The following is a 17,216-nucleotide window of genomic DNA, read 5'->3' on the forward strand; positions in this document are numbered from 1 at the left end:
TTAATAGCATTTTATTATTATTGCCTCCTTGTAGCTTGTGGATGTTTTGTGCAAGAAGGAAGTTAGCTGGTGAATCTGAAGTTGGGAGAAGCATAATATTCATGGGAGAGGTTTAATCTAAGAGTATTGGGGGTGAGACATTTTCTGGATTGAGGACTTCTGAATCCTAGTTGTGCTATTTATCGACCGTTGACTCAAATGCCTGTAGTGGCCAGGAGGATCCCCTAAATGAGGATAATTTGCTGATCTTATATTCTGAATCACTTCTATACTCTAAATCATAGAAGTGACTGACATGTATGTGAGCGCGTGTGCTGTTTTATTTGAAATATGGTTTATGTGTGAAACCAGCTGTCTGTCTCTAGTTTGAAGAAGTGCAGATAACCAAATGAATACATTTTCTTTTCACCTCAATTAAAAAGGTGCCTAGACATTGGAGATATGACAGATAACAGAGGAAACTCAGTCCTTCACATATGGTGTTTGTGTTTGTAAAAATTTGTATTAACAAATGTGCATTGGGCTGGGCACGGTGACTCACACCTGTAGTGCCAGCAGTTTGGTAGACTGAGGCCGGCAGATGGCTGAAGCCCAGGAGTTCAAGACCAGTCTGGGCAAGATAGCGAGACCCCATCTCTATTTTTTTTAAATTAAAAAAAAATGTGCATTGACATTTGGATAAGGTAATTAATATATAGAGCAGAAATGAGTAGGTGAGTGAATCTGAAAATACCAGTATTTAAGAATAGATGCATGTATCTATATTCTGTAATAGGAGCATTCTTTTTTCAGTTTCAAAAGGTGTGTCTAGATACTGTAACACAAAGAGAAATGCAGTCTTCACCTCAGGTTCCACATCTGCAGATTCAACCAACTACAGATTGAAAATGTTCAGAAAAAATAAAAATAAAAAATAGCAATACAATAATTAAAAATAATGCAAGTTTTAAAAACAATATCCATAACAGCTATTTACATAGCATTTATATTATGTATTATAATTAACCTAGAGATGTTTTAGAGTATACAAGAGGATTTACCTAGGTTATATGCAAATACCACCACCCTATTTTATATAAAAGTCTTGAACATTTGTGCATTTCGATATCTGTGGGAGGGTCCTAGAACCAGTCCCTCACAGATACTGAGAGGTGACTATAGGTTGATGTATTTATATTTGTTGGAGAATATATGTTTTTTAAGCAAGTGTTTATTTTAGAACAATGAGAGATGATTTAACCTCCCTCTGATTTGTTGTGTGTTTTGTTGCTTTGTTTTCCCTCAGATACATATGAACCAGATGGTTACAACCCAGAAGCTCCTAGTATTACTAGTTCTGGTAGATCTCAGTACAGACAGTTCTTTTCAAGAACACAGACACAGCGTCCCAATCTGATTGGCCTAACATCTGGAGATATGGATGCAAATCCAAGAGGTGAGAATACCTTGAACTTTTTCTGATGCTAAGTGTTATGCAGTAGTTGGATATAGTTATTACATTTGCATTTCTGGCCTCGCTTGAGGAAATTAAGGTCCAAATTACTTATATATCATCTCTTTGAAGGGTACTATGTATTAATCTCAGATGTTTTTAAATAACTTTATCTCCAAAGTTTATTTTAAAGCTATAGTTAGAATATATTTATTTTTACATACAAATCACACTAATATTACTTAACTACTTCTTTTAGTAGGACTTCAGGCTGTTTTAGTTTTGTTGCTAGGCACTGTGTTAGGTATTGTGTATAGATAGATGAAATTACTGATCTCCTCCTCAAAGAACTGATCATTGAAGGGCCTACTTTGGCACCTCAAAGTACTGGGATTACAGGTGTGAGCCCCTGTGCCCAGCCTAGCATTTTCCTGATCTTTCTTTCTATCCTAGCTTTATTAATTCTTTTTTTCCTGCCATTAATAACACTATTACCACTATAAGAATAACAAGTTTTGTATGAAGACTACACCAAATGCCTTCTCATATATATATATATTTTTATATATATGTATATATTTTTTGAGACAAGGTCTCCTTCTGTCACCTATGCTGGAGTGTAGTGGCGTGATCTCGGCTCACTGCAAACTCTACCTCCCGGGTTCAAGCGATTATCCCACCTCAGCCTCCTGAGTAGCTAGGATTACAGGTGTGCGCCACTACAACCCTGCTAATTTTTGTATTTTTGGTGGAGACGAGGTTTCACCATATTGGTTAGGTTGGTCTTGAACTCCTGACCTCAGGTGATCCAGATCCCACCTTGGCCTCCCAAAGTGCTGGGATTACAGGCATGAGCCACCATACCCAGCCTCATATATATTATTGTCTCTCATGTTTCTGTTTTTATTCTCCCCTTTTACAAGTAAAGACACTGAGGCTTAGAGAGGTTTAAAGAACTTGCCCAAGGTCACGCAGCTGTTAAGTGCCAGAACTAGAATTCAGAGTAGAAGTCATGTTTTGTATACAACAGGACAACAGGATTTCTTTGTTGTCTTGGGCAAGTCATTTAACCTTTAGTTATATCTCCTTCCTTTAATATGACACACTTCATTAAATTTAAAAAAAAAGCATTAGGCAATGTTAGCTGGTAATGATAAAAACTATTTAAGGAGAACATAATGGCATCTCAAATTCTAGAATGTTTTATGCCATCACAGTTGCTGTCTTCTTCATTAGCCTTCTGAAACACAAGTCCCACAAGAGCAAGGATCATGTCTATTTTATTCACCAATGTATACCCAAGGTCTGCTATAGTTGCTGAGCTGTCACATAGCTAAATGTCAAGTGAATGAATCTTTACATCATAATTTCCCTGACAAAGATGAAATGAAATGTACCAACTCCTAACCATATACCTACCCCGGCATTCAGCTCTGGGTTATTCTTTGCTTGGTGGAGTTGCTAAAGTTAAGAGAGATACTCAGGATTTAATAGGCATAGTTTTGTGTTGTTAATTTCTGTTTTGTTCAGTACACCTCTTCCTACCCACAGGTTATTTATTGTAAGGACAGATTCTTAGAATATTTCTGTCAATTTATAGTACTGGCTTTGGATTTTCTTCCCACCTTTAAACCTATAGAAAATCAAAAGAAACACAGTAAACATCTGAATGCCTTCATTTAGATTTACCAGTAATATTTTATTACCTTTGGGCATGAATGCTGTCTTTTCTTTCTTCTCTCCACTCACTTTTTTTTGTTGAATCTCTTGAAAGTTAGTGGTAGACATTGTGAAACTTTAACTCCTTTACCTTATATCTAAGAATAAGACAGTCCTATATAAGCACAGTATTATTGCCACACATAAAACCATAATTCCATAATAATATGTAATTCTTATGATGTGGTTAACTTCTTGTTGAATCACACCAGGAGGCAAATAATGTCCATTAATGGTGCTAAGTTTGATTGCTTGCATAAGGTGATCATTGTTAGAGCTCTCCATTGTTTTTGTTTCTTTGTTTGTTTGTTTCTTTATGAGACTGAGTTTCACTCTTGTTGCCCAGGCTGGAGTGCGATGGTGCAATCTTGGCTCACCGCAACTTCCGTCTCCTGGGTTCAAGTGATTCTCCTGCCTCAGCCTCCCGAGTAGCTGGGATTACAGGCATGCACCATCATGTCTGGCTAATTTTTTTGTATTTTTAGTAGAGACGGGGTTTCCCCACATTGGTCAGGCTGGTCTCGAACTCCCAACCTCAGGTGATCCACCCGCCTTGGCCTCCCAAAGTGCTGGAATTACAGGCGTGAGCCACCGTCCCCGGCCCAGAGCTCTCCATTGTAAATGTAATTTTTGGAGTGTTACTTTGGCACCATAAGTATCTTGTTTTCCAACAACCTTTCACCAGTACTTTTTTCATCTATTGATCATTCATGCCTGAGTCATTTATTACATCGAGGTTAACTTTGAGTTTTGAAACATGGATTTCTAGTTTTTATAGAAAAAGGCATTTGTAACTTTTCTCTGTTAGGCATTTCTAAAAGAGAAATGAAAGTAATTGAGCTATTAATAGTACTTTTTAACTTTTAGACTAAATATATTAATCATTGAGACTCCTGAAAAACTCAGTAATTTGAATTTTTGTTTCCAACAGCTGCTAACATTGTGATCCAGACTGAACCACCAGTTCCTGTTTCGATTAACAGCAACATAACCAGAGTAGTTCTTGAACCAGATAGTCGAAAAAGAGCTATGAGTGGTTTGGACGGGCCACTCACAAAGAAACCTTGGCTGGGAAAGTAAGATAATTTGCTAATTAGTAGCATCTAATTATTATTGTTGTTTGCATTAGTAAATTCATAAAAATAAGATTTGTCATTAATGATTTTCAAACTAGGTATCTTGAAGTTAGGGTTCTAGAAGACATTGTTAGAATGTTGTAAAAATTAAAAAGTTAACAATATTTATAATAGGGTTTTTTTTTTTTTTTTTTTTTTTGAGACGGAGTCGCCCAGGGCGGAGTGCATAATCTCAGCCCACTGCAACCTCCACCTCCCGGGGTGAAGTGATTCTCCTGCCCCAGCCTCCTGAGTAGTGGGATTACAGGTGCCAGCACCATGCCCACCTAATTTTTTGTATTTTTAGTAGAGATGGGGTATCACTGTGTTGGTCAGGCTGGTCTTGAACTCCTGACCTCAGGTGATCCATCCACCTTGGCCTCCCAAAGTGCTGGGATTACAGGTGTGAGCCACCACACCCGGCCCATGAAAGGTATTTCTAATTTGTACCTACCTATTTCTATACCTAACCCAATATTAAAAATTACTGACACACTGGCAATGGATAGAAAAGAAGAAAAAAAATGAAATAAATGGTGAAGAAAATAGCTTAGTACCCTTGCAGAAGTTGAAAATAAGCCATTAAAGATGATGTTCTAGCCGGGCACGGTGGCTCATGCCTGTAATCCCAGCAGTTTGGGAGGCCAAGGCAGGCGGATCACTTGAGGTCAGGAGTTCGAGACCAACCTGACCAAAATGGAGAAACCCAAAATACAAAATTAGCCGGGTGTAATGGTGCATGCCTATAATCCCAGCTACTTGGGAGTCTGAGGTGGGAGAATCACTTGAACCCTGGAGGCGGAGGTTGCAGTGAACCGAGATCTCACCATTGCACTCTAGCCTGGGCAAAAAGAGCAAAACTCCTCAAAAAAGAAAAAAAAAGATGATGTTCTAGCCTTAATTTAATTTAATGATGTTAGAGTCCTTGATAATTGTGGTAGATCTTTATGTTAGATCTTTTTAGCATATGATTTTAAGTGTTAGTTGGGCCTTTTCTTTTTGTAATCTATTGCTGTTCACCTTTCTCTTCACCTTTTCTATTCTCACGTAATAAGAATAATGTCGGCCGGGCGTAGTAGCTCACACCTGTAATCCCAGCACTTTGGGAGGCCGAGGCGGGTAGATCACTGATGTCAGGAGTTTGAGACCAGCCTGGCCAACATGGTGAAACCTTGACTGTACTAAGAATACAAAAATTAGTCGAGCGTGGTGGTGTGTGCCTGTAATCCCAGATACTAAGGAAGCTGAGGCAAGGGAATCACTTGAACCCAGGAGGTGGGGGTTGCAGCGGACCGAGATCATGCCACGGCTCTCCAGCCTGGGCAATGGAGTGAGACTCTGTCTACAAAAAAAAAAAAAGAATAATGTGAAAATTGCTTAGTAATTTCTGAAGAATGTTAAGGGCTCACAAAAGGCACTTTAAACAAATTAATCAATGCAATTAATTTATTGTATAGAGATGTGGTCTTACTATGTTCCCCAGACTGGTCTGGAAGCCCTGGGCTCAACCAGTCCTTCTGCCTTGGCCTCTCAGAGTGCTGGCATTACAGGCATGAGCCACTGCGCCCAGCCTGTAACCTGTTTCTTGTTGTTTAATATATTTTCTGTGGTTTGAATTTTGAATATAATGTTTCATAGGATTTTGAAAAAGTTTTCTGGGATTATAGGTGTGAACCACCATGCTCATCCACAAAAGGCACTTAAAAAAATTATAAACCTAAATTCTTTGTGGTTTTATCTCTTGGCTAGTCATGAAGTAGGAGAATTAACTAAGATGTATTAATCTTCCTTTTAGGCAAGGAAATAACAATCAAAATAAACCAGGGTTCTTACGAAAGAATCAGTATACAAACACCAAATTAGAAGTCAAGAAAATCCCTCAGGAATTGAACAACATTACCAAGCTCAATGAACACTTCAGCAAATTTGGAACTATTGTTAATATCCAGGTAAATGTGGCTATGTCAGTGACAGAAGCCAGGCATTTTATGGGTCTTGGGAAAATTTCTGTTAGCTCACCTTGTTTAAATGAGTCAGTGGTTATTCTGATTATCTCTTCTAAGTGCTGTAAATGCCACCATATATCTGTATATCCAGTTTTATGATGGACTTGTTAAACCATGTTTGTTCTTGTGAATTCATTTGGTTCTTTTCTGCAATCTCTTCCTGAAAGAGAATGGGTAGCCTCACAGTTTTGGAGACTGGGAAGTCCAAGATCAAGGTGCTGGATGATTCGTTTCCTAGGGAGTGCTGTCTTCCTGTCTTGCAGATGGTTGGCTTCTCGCTGCATTCTCACATGGCAGACAGAGAAAGAAAAAGAGGGGGTTGGGGCAGATTTCTTTCTCTTCTTTTAAGGCCACTGATACTATTCATTAGGATGCACCCTTATGACCTCATTTAACCTTAATTATATCCTAAAAGCTCTATCTCCAAAACAGTAATATTGGAGTTTAGGGCTTCAACATGTGTATTTTGGGGAAAACATTCATTACATAGCAATGGGTCATAATTTATTTGACTATTTTTTGGTTTTGGGAATTTATATTGTTTTATTTTCTTCAAGGTTGCTTTTAAGGGTGATCCAGAAGCAGCCCTAATCCAATATCTTACCAATGAGGAGGCCAGGAAAGCCATTTCTAGCACAGAAGCAGTTCTAAACAACCGATTCATTCGAGTCTTGTGGCATAGGGAAAATAATGAGCAACCGACACTACAGTCCTCAGCACAGCTGCTCCTGCAACAACAGCAAACACTTAGTCACCTCTCACAGCAGCATCATCACCTGCCACAGCATCTTCATCAGCAGCAGGTGCTAGTGGCCCAGTCCGCTCCTTCAACAGTGCACGGAGGTATCCAGAAGGTAATCTGGTTCACTGGGAATTAAAGCTCTTTTAGTTACACCCTCTAGATCAGTATTTTTCAGTTCCTGGTCCTTGGGTCTTCTACATAAGAGCTACTCATAATTTGAACCGCAGACCAGCAGCATCTGGTCTCCTGGGATCTTACTAGAAATGCAGATTCTTGGGGGAAATATTGCAGATTCTTGAGCCATACTCCATCCTACTGAATCAGAATCCCTATGGGTGGGGCCCAAGGATTTGTGTTTTAACAAGCTCTCCAAGTGATTCTTACATACCTTAAAGTTTGAGACGTGCTATTTTACATCAGAATCACTTACCTGGGTGCAAATTCCTGGGCTTCACCTTCTCAAACCTGTGTAGAGTCAGTCTCTAGCTATGGGGCCTATAAATATACATGTTTAACAAGTACTCTTAAGTTATTGTTATGCACACTAAAGTGTAATAACCATCTACCACTGAGCAACTTTGACTGTAGAGCTATTTCTTTATTTTGTATTAGAATCAGTCTTTTTTGTGTCACCCATTTGCCCTCCTGTTTCTCATGTAAAAAAAATTATACATTCCTTCTAAAAATGGGTATAGAAGCTCCAAGAGAACTGGAATTTTGCCTGTTGTGTCCATTCTATCCCTAGTGCCTAAAACAATACCTGGTACATATTGCTCAAAACATATTTGATTGAATAGATGAAGGAAGGAAAAAACAAAAGAACAAAATACCGCACATCAGAGCCATTCAGATACTGACCTAGATAAATCTCATGCTTAGAGTAAATGCATTCAGATTTTTAAAAAGTATTCCTTATAGTACATGGTGTCAACTCCATTTATCATCCTGCTCATTTGCATCTAAATTCTCTTTCAGTTATCCCACTTGTATCCCACTTCATGTAAGGGCCCAAAGGTGAATGCTTCCCCTAGATGTTGGATGAATAGTGTAGAAAAGAGTTCGTACTATCACCTTCATGGTGATCATTAGACAGGTTCTGTTAGTACAGCCCAATATTGCATTATGTTTTTGAGGTGATCATTTCACAGTTATTCATATTAAGCCACTGTCAGTTAAGACCCCCTAATTCTTCTTATTTTTTTCTTTTCTTTTCTTTTTTTTGAGACAGTCTCGCTTTGTCGTCATTCAGGCTAGAGTGCAGTGGCACAATCTTGGCTCACTGCAACCTCTGCCTCCTGGGTTCAAACTATTCTCCCGCCTCAGCCTCTCGAGTAGCTGCGACTACAGGCGCATGCCACCATGCCTGCCCAATTTTTGTATTTTTAGTAGAGACGGGGTTTCACCATGTTGGCCAGGCTGGTCTTGAACTCCTGACCTCAGGTGATCCACCTGCCTTGGCCTCCCAAAGTGCTGGGATTATATGTATGAGCCACTGTGCCCAGCCAAGACCCTCTAATTCTTTTTTTTTTTTTTTTTTTTTTTTTTGAGACGGAGTCTTGCTCTGTCGCCCAGGCTGGAGTGCAGTGGCCGGGTCTCAGCTCACTGCAAGCTCCGCCTCCCGGGTTCACGCCATTCTCCTGCCTCAGCCTCCGGAGTAGCTGGGACTACAGGCGCCCGCCACCTCGCCCGGCTAGTTTTTTGTATTTTTAGTAGAGACGGGGTTTCACCATGTTAGCCAGGATGGTCTCGATCTCCTGACCTTGTGATCCGCCCGTCTCGGCCTCCCAAAGTGCTGGGATTACAGGCTTGAGCCACCGCGCCCGGCCGACCCTCTAATTCTTTCAGAGCATTGCATACCAGAGGAAACATTAAAAAATAGTTGTTTTTTTGTGTGTAGGTGCATGCATTTTGTTGTGATATGTTTTAGACATTCCAAAAGTATGAATAATCTATCAATCATTTGTATATTCACCAGTGTCATTAAAAAATAAAACCTTATGGATAATGGAAGCACCTTCCCATTCCCATTTTCTTATCTTCTTCCCTAGAGTAATCATCTTAAATTTGTATCATTCCTAGGCATGTTTTTAAACTTCTGCCACATAAGTGTTTATTTTGTATATGCAGATGATGAGCAAACCACAGACATCAGGTGCATATGTTCTTAACAAAGTTCCTGTTAAACATCGTCTTGGACATGCAGGTGGTAACCAGAGTGATGCATCACATTTATTGAATCAGTCTGGTGGTGCTGGAGAAGATTGCCAGGTAGGCATTTTTGGGAGCTTCAGATATATTTAGAAACATTCAATGAATTAACAAAATAAATTAGTTATCAGCCAGACAGTCAAGACAGTTGTGACAGCTAACCTAAGTGTGGCAGGTATACCTCTCTAATTTCCATGTTGCAGTCAGAAATTTGCTAGTGAAATTTTTTTCCTATTCAAAGTTAAGTAGGAGGCTGGGCGTGGTGGCTCACACCTGTAATCCCAGCACTTTGGGAAGCCAAGGTGAGTGGATCAACGGAGGTCAGGAGTTCGAGACCAGCCTGGCCAAAATGGCGAAACCCCATCTCTACTAAAACTACAAAAAAATAAGAAGGGCGTGGTTGCAGGCACCTGTATTCCCAACTACCCGGGAGGTTGAGGCACGAGAATCACTTGAACCCAGAAGGCGGAAATTGCATTGAGCCAAGATCACGCCATTGCACTCCAGCCTGGGTGACAGAGCAAGACTGTCTCAAAAAACAAAAACAAAAACAAAGTGAAGTAGGAATTTGAGAATTTTAGATATTTGTTTATTTATTTATTTAATTTTTTTTTTTTTGAGACAGTTTCGCTGTTGTTGCCCAGGCTGGAGTGCAGTGACACAATCTCGGCTTACCACAGTCTCTGCCTCCTGGGTTCAAGCAATTCTCCTGCCTCAGCCTCCTGAGTAGCTGAGATTACAGGCATGCGCCACCATGCCTGGCTGATTTTGTATTTTTAGTAGAGACGGAGTTTCTCCATGTTAGTCAGGCTGGTCTCGAACTCCCGACTTTAGGTGATCCACCCACCTCGGCCTCCCAAAGTGCTGAGACTACAGGCATGAGCCACTGCATCCAGCCGAATTTTAGATATTTATTAATAGATAAGTGTCTTTATTAGTTAATTTCTTTAATTTCATCTTTTAAGAATTTAGTGAAGGGTATTCTGTCATAGTAAAAAAACCAAACTTTGAAATATGTTTTAAGTAATTTATTTTTAGTAATATATCTATACTATAACTCTTGAGCATGGTGATTATTACAAAGAGAGCTAAATAAAAAGAAAAATAAGCAGAAAAAGCAAAGAAAACTGCAGAGGAAGAGCAGCAATGCATGCTATCCCAAAAAATACAATATAGCTTCTGTAACTGAAACAACCTGATATTGACTCATGAATAGACAAGACTAGTGGAACAGAATAGAAAATCTAGAAATAGACTCAATTGCACATAGGAGTTTATTATATAATAACAAAGTGTCCCAGATCAGTGGGGAAGTTATAGACATGTTGATAAATGGTATTGGGATAACTGGATAGCCAGTAGGGAAAAGATGAAATAAGATCTGATCCTTTTTTTTTTTATTATATCATAAACCAGTATAAATTCCAAATGGATCTGAGATTTAGATGTTGATTGAAAAAACTAAATGATACAACCCTCATGAAAGGAAATTTGGCAGTACAGTATCTGCCAAAATTATGTATATGCATTACTAAACTAGTTATCTTCCCTCTAAGAATCTATGTCAAAGGTATACTAGCCAAAATATAGATAGACATATGTGCAAGGCTAGTAATGATATACCCTTTATAATAACAGAAGACTGGAAACAACCCAAATGCCCATCTGTAGGGGACTGGTTACTGCAAATGTAGTATATCTATACAGTAAATATACAACTATATAAAGAATGAAGAATATTTTTATACATACTATGGAGTGATTATCAGAATATATTCAGTAAAAAAGCAAAATGGAAGAAAAAATACATAGTTTACTACTGCTGGTGTGAAAAAGTAGAGGCAGTGAACACAGAGAAGTATTTGCTTATAACAGGAAAAAACCAAAAAGATAATTCATATTATTTAAATCCTGTGGTTATGGCAAGTATAGAAGAAGCTAGATGACTTTTGATTATGTCTTGTTTTGTAGATTTGACTTGGAACCATGTAAATAAATTCTGAATGTAATTATAAAGTAAAATTAAATGAAATAGAAGTAATCCCTAAAAAGTGAAAAGAAAAGTGAAACCCATGAACTAGCATATCTGCATTGAGTGCTTTAAAACAGTGATTTGATGATATATTCCTAGTGTGATATACCCTGAGGACAAAAAACGATTTAAAGAAATCATATCAACATTGGCATTGTTGATATTCTGAAACCCATCTGTGAACATTGTAGGGTAATTAAAATGCGGAATTATGCTGATGTCCTTCACAACTGAGATTTTCAGTGTGGCTGAAAAGAGAGATAGAAGATAGAAAAGATTAAGTAAATACGCTGTAGTCCTGCATTTGAATAGAAACTATCAGTATAAACTCAGGTTGTATTTTATCTTAAAGGGAAAGAAAGGCAACGAAATATGCCCCAAACGTTTCCCAATTCTATTCACTGAAAAGGTCTAGAAACAATGACCAGCCCAGTCATTGAGCATCCCTAGCACTCAAAGGGATCCAGGGAACCTTGAAGAAATAGCTGTCTCCAGACCTGAGACTGGCAGTATTGCAGATGAGCCTAGAATATGGTATCAAACTAGAAAGTAAGGAGAGTGTCAGAGAATACTAGAGTTCTGTCAAAGAGAAAAACGAATCTGATCAGACCTCTAGATCTACCCACTAATTTAAAAGAAATTTGGGGTATAGAGAGAGGGACATCTTCAAGGGTACCATAGAATCCTGTGGGGTAGTACTACTGGATGAGTCACCTGGTTTCTTCAACAAACAATTTGCAACGAAAAGCAAGAGATGGAGAGGGAAACTATGAAGTAAAGGAGACTTCAAAGAGATACAACAAGTTATACTTACATGGACTTTAATAGATCCCATTTCAAATGGGAGGAAATTGTTTAGAAAATTACAAGCTGGAACTGGAGAGGTGAATATTTAATATTAAAGAAGTGTTATTGCCTTTTAACTATATATTGTGATAGTATTGTGGTTATGTTGAAAAATGAAAGGAGTCCATATCTTTTAGAGATATAATTGAAATATTACGGATCATATGATATTTGGGATAAGAATATAGTTAGTTGGGGATATAAATGAAAGAAGATTATTTTATATATTGATTATTGTTGCTGCTTGGTACTTTTGTGTGTTTCAAAAATTCCATTATTTAAAAAAAAAAAAGTGATTAAAGAGTTTCAAGTCAGATGGCCCTGACTGACTTAACCTGCCTCTTACTAGCTGTTGCTATGGGAATTAAAACTTTAATGTTAATTTTATGTTAATAAAAAAAAGCCCAAGAGGGGAATGTGTAGCACATAAATAGTGCTCAGTAAATTTTAGTTGTTGCCATTTTAATAAAATAAATGATAACATGAACATCAGCTATACAAGGTTCTTATGGTACATGCAGGACTTTCCTGTGTAAACTAGTTTAGTTTTGATGATAATTAAGTGATGTGGTGATTGAGAGAAGTCTTACATTTGGATATATTATTTATGAGATTGAATTTTCCATGGATTTCTTACTATTATTTTCTCTCTCTCTTATATTATTCAAAATTAATTAAAAAGTTTCAAAGAAGACCAGTACAGTGACTCACACCTCTAATCCTAGTACTTGGGGAGGCTGAGGTGGGAGGATCACTTGAGCCCAGGAGTTTGAGACCAGCCTGGGCAACAGAGAGAGACCCTATCTCTACAAAAAAGAAAAGAAACCAGCCAGGTGTGGTGGCTCGCACCTATAGTCCCAGCTACTCAGGAAGCTGAGGTGGGATTAAGCCCAAGAGACTGAGGTTGCAACAAGCCGTGATTGCACCTCCGCACTCTAGCCTGGGCAGCATAGTGAGACCTTGTCTTTAAAAAAAAAGGAAGAAAGGAAAAATTAAAAAAAAAAAAAAAAAACGTAGCTGAATTCTTAGAAGGATTTTTCAGTTATTGGAAACAAGGGTTTTTGTTCGGCACTTCACCTAACAAAAAACAACTTATGATACCCTCCAGCCAGATACCACCTGTAGCCAAACAAATTCAACTTATTATTCAGTGAGAGGTACACACAATGCAACTGTGTGTGCCAAAAGGACTTATTTTAGGATTTCGGCTAAGTTAGATGATTTAGAAGGATTTAAGGAAACAGGCATAAATTCTGTAATAGGATATCTTACTAAATCTTACCTGGAATGAGGCTAAAGTAGTAAATGGTAAAGAAGCAGCAGTCATTCCTGGCGTAAACGTTATGTTTAGTCATTTTATGGTTTGGATAGCATTCATGTTTTTGTCTGTTCAGTCATGATTAGGGAGTGGTCTTCATTTTGTCTTGATCTGTTATGGTCACAAGAGCAGCTTTGTCTGATGTTGGTATTTTGTGAAATTGTGTTTAACAGGAGGGCAGTAAGGCTGTTTTTATCTTTTGGGTGACAAATTTATGAATAAAGAACTAGATTTTATAATGAAGTTTTTAAATGTAGAAAGAAAATTTAAATCCTAAGAAGAGTAGAAATATATGCATCATTTCTAAAAAATTACTCTAAGCATTTCTAAGATATAATTATATTTGTGTGTGCTTTTTTTTCTTTAGATATAATTATATTTGTGTGTGCTTTTTTTCCTTTAGATATAATTATATTTGTGTGTGCTTTTTTTTTTTCTTTATCTTTTAGATATTTTCAACTCCAGGCCATCCAAAACTGATTTACAGCTCCTCAAACTTAAAGACACCTTCAAAGCTCTGTTCAGGGTCTAAATCTCATGATGTTCAAGAAGTGCTTAAAAAAAAACAGGTAACAGTCTTGATTCTTCTTGCCTTACAGAAGAAAAGATGCGTTGAATTGTTAAGTGGTTACATTATCACTTTTAAATCAGTTCATGTCGGTAGGGCATGACATCATAATGCTCATATAGCTTCTCTAATGTACACTTGGAAAAAAAAGGATGGACATACAGAAAAAAATGTTTCACAATTGCCATTCAGAATTTTTTTTAAATACACTATTATTCCCTCCAATTCTAGGGTTTATTTTCTTTTTTAAAATTCCTAGGTAGATAATAATTCATATAAAATATAACACTTTTGTAATTATTATCTATATGATTCAGTTCTGAGTTTCATTGTCATCCTATTAAGTTCACATAGGGTTTTCCAAATTAAATAGATATTTGTATGTACTATCTCAGTATAATTAGAGATTTAACAGGAGGGTGGGAGGCACAATTTTCCTGGTGAAATCCATAGATTTTACACTATTATTATTATTATTATTATTATTATTTTTGAGACAGAGCTTCGCTCTTGTTGCCCAGGCTGGAGTGCGATGGCATGGTCTCAGCTCACCACGGCCTCCGCCTCCCAGGTTCAAGTGATTCTCCTCACTCAGCCTCCAGAGTAGCTGGGATTACAGGCATGCGCCACCACACCCCGGCTAATTTTGTATTTTCAGTAGAGACGGATTTTCTCCATGTTGGTCAGGCTAGTCTTGGACTCCCGACCTCAGGTGATCCACCTGCCTCGTCCTCCCAAAGTGCTGGGATTACAAGTGTGAGCCACTGTTCCCGGCCTACTCTATCATTTCTAACCTATAGCTGCATGTCATTTTTTTCTTTTTCTTTTCTTTTCTTTTCGACGAGGTCTCTGTGGCTCAGGTTGAGTACAGTGGCATGATCATGGCTCACTGCAGCCTTGATGTACCAGGCTCAAATGATCCTCTCACCTTAGCCTTCTGAGTAGCTGAGTAGGCATGTGCCACCGTGCCCCGGCTAATTTTGTTCATTGTTTTGTAGAGACAGGGTCTCATTCTGTTGCTGAGGCTGGACTCAAACAATCCTCCCACCTCAGCCTCCCAAAGTGCTAGGATTACAGGTTGAGCCACCATGCCTAGCCTCACATTTTTAAACTTTAAACTTCAAAAATAAGGATTTAGCTTATTACATTGGCAAGTGAAAACAACTTTTGTTTTTCTTCATAAGGACATTCAGGTCATTCAAGTCAATAAATCTCATAGAGATAGCTAATTAGGTCCAATATTTTAAATATTTTTTAAGTACAGTTATAAACTCTATTATGTTGAAAGTGTTAGAGAAAATATACTCAAAGGTTTCATCTTTGGTGTCAGCTATTTTTTTATTAGGGGGACAGTCTGTCTCAGGGAGGACCCAGAAAAAATGAGTTGAGAATGGTGGCAAATTATGTTATCTGTATTAATTTCTTTTTCACTTATATAGGAAGCAATGAAGTTACAACAAGATATGAGGAAAAAAAGACAAGAAGTGTTAGAAAAACAAATAGAATGCCAAAAGGTAAAACAAGAACTCATTATTTGCATGCTAGAATTGATGTATAGAATTGATTTTAAAAGTATTATTCGTGATTTTTAAAGTCTTCTTTATATTAAAGTTTATTAAGCATGGTTTTACCTTTTTCTGTTTATTTCGTAGATGTTAATATCCAAGTTAGAAAAAAACAAAAACATGAAACCAGAAGAAAGAGCAAATATAATGAAGACTTTGAAAGAGCTTGGAGAGAAGATCTCACAATTAAAAGATGAATTAAAAACATCTTCTGCAGTCTCCACACCATCTAAAGTGAAGACAAAAACAGAGGTATCTATTTGCATTTTTTTATTTAACATAGGGTTATTGAACATCTACCACGTGCCTGGCACCTTGAAAGTACAATGGAACCCTTAGGTAGCTAATATCCTAATAGGAATATAGGCAAACAATTATTGTACTTAAATATATCCTGATTATAGTACTTTTTTTTTTTTTTTTTTTTTTTTTTTGAGACGGAGTCTTGCTCTGTCATCCAGGCTGGAGTGCAGTGGCCGGATCTCAGCTCACTGCAAGCTCCGCCTCCTGGGTTTACGCCATTCTCCTGCCTCAGCCTCCCGAGTAGCTGGGACTACAGGCGCCCGCCACCTCGCCCGGCTATTTTTTTGTATTTTTTAGTAGAGACGGGGTTTCACCGTGTTAGCCGGGATCGTCTCTCGATCTCCTGACCTTGTGATCCGCCCGTCTTGGCCTCCCAAAGTGCTGGGATTACAGGCTTGAGCCACCGCGCCCGGCCTTTTTTTTTTTTTTTTTAAGGAGACAAGGTCTCACTATATTGCCCAGGCTTGCCTCAGATGCAGTCCTCACACTTTGGCCTCCCAGAGTGCTGGGATTACAGGTGTGAGCCACTGCACCCAGCTGCCACAATTTTTTTTTAAGTGTTTGTACAGATTCTCTGTACCCTTTTTGGGAAGAGGTTCATAATACCCTGTTTGAACAGAGATGTGTTTTTTAACTGAATATTTTGGTTCCCTGCTGAAGATGACACTGTTAGAGTGATGGTAGTGAAAGAGGTATTTCCCATTTCAGCAGTGTTTTTTTTAATGCTGTAATAGTATTGTAATAAAACCATCCTTTTAAAAAAGTAGCCTGGCCTATTCATATGAGTAAAAATGTGGCATGTTATTAAAAAGAATAATCAGAAGTTCTAGATCTATTTAAGTCTAATTTTATTAATTTCTATCTGTTTCCTTGCCTGTACTTGGTTTAGACAGTGGTTCCATTATACCACAGTTCTGTGGTGTGATTATAGACAATTCTAGTCCTCTCAGAACTGGTAATAAATTTGTCAGATATGTAGAATGTAAATTGTTATATGCAATATTACATTAAATTTGAAATTATGGTTCTCTATCAGTATAGAAACATAAAATGTTTAAGATTTCTTCTTAAAAGTATAATAAAAATGTTTTTTATTGAATTTTTTTCTAATTAATAGAAAATATATATGCACATTTTAAAAATTAAAGAGGTGAAAAATATCACTGGCAGTCATGTCTCTTAAAGACTGATAAATAATTTGTCTCTAATAAAAAAGAGAATGGCAACAGTTATGGATTCCAATCTGGTAATAATTATGTAGCTGTTACTTTTGTACTATAAATACATTTTTACTATATAATTTATTTTGCTCTTTTGTGTTTCATTTGTGATACTTTATTATGTGACAGTTATTCTGAGCTC

At 37.7% G+C, this 17,216-nt stretch overlaps 1 protein-coding gene across 2 annotated transcripts in view; it reads left to right on the forward strand.

Moving 5' to 3' along the window:
* The window catches only part of RBM27 (RNA binding motif protein 27), an 86,050-nt gene that overhangs the window by 51,888 nt on the left and 16,946 nt on the right, over positions 1-17,216 (forward strand). For both annotated transcript variants that reach the window (XM_005558140.4, XM_005558141.4), the window contains 8 exons: positions 1,286-1,435; positions 4,083-4,227; positions 6,062-6,215; positions 6,830-7,126; positions 9,142-9,282; positions 13,868-13,987; positions 15,426-15,500; positions 15,639-15,803. In XM_005558140.4, coding sequence (XP_005558197.1) covers positions 1,286-1,435; positions 4,083-4,227; positions 6,062-6,215; positions 6,830-7,126; positions 9,142-9,282; positions 13,868-13,987; positions 15,426-15,500; positions 15,639-15,803 — 1,247 coding nt within the window. The remainder of the gene's footprint in view (positions 1-1,285; positions 1,436-4,082; positions 4,228-6,061; positions 6,216-6,829; positions 7,127-9,141; positions 9,283-13,867; positions 13,988-15,425; positions 15,501-15,638; positions 15,804-17,216) is intronic.

This window comes from Macaca fascicularis, chromosome 6 (assembly GCF_037993035.2).
Source record: "Macaca fascicularis isolate 582-1 chromosome 6, T2T-MFA8v1.1".
NCBI lineage: Eukaryota > Metazoa > Chordata > Mammalia > Primates > Cercopithecidae > Macaca > Macaca fascicularis.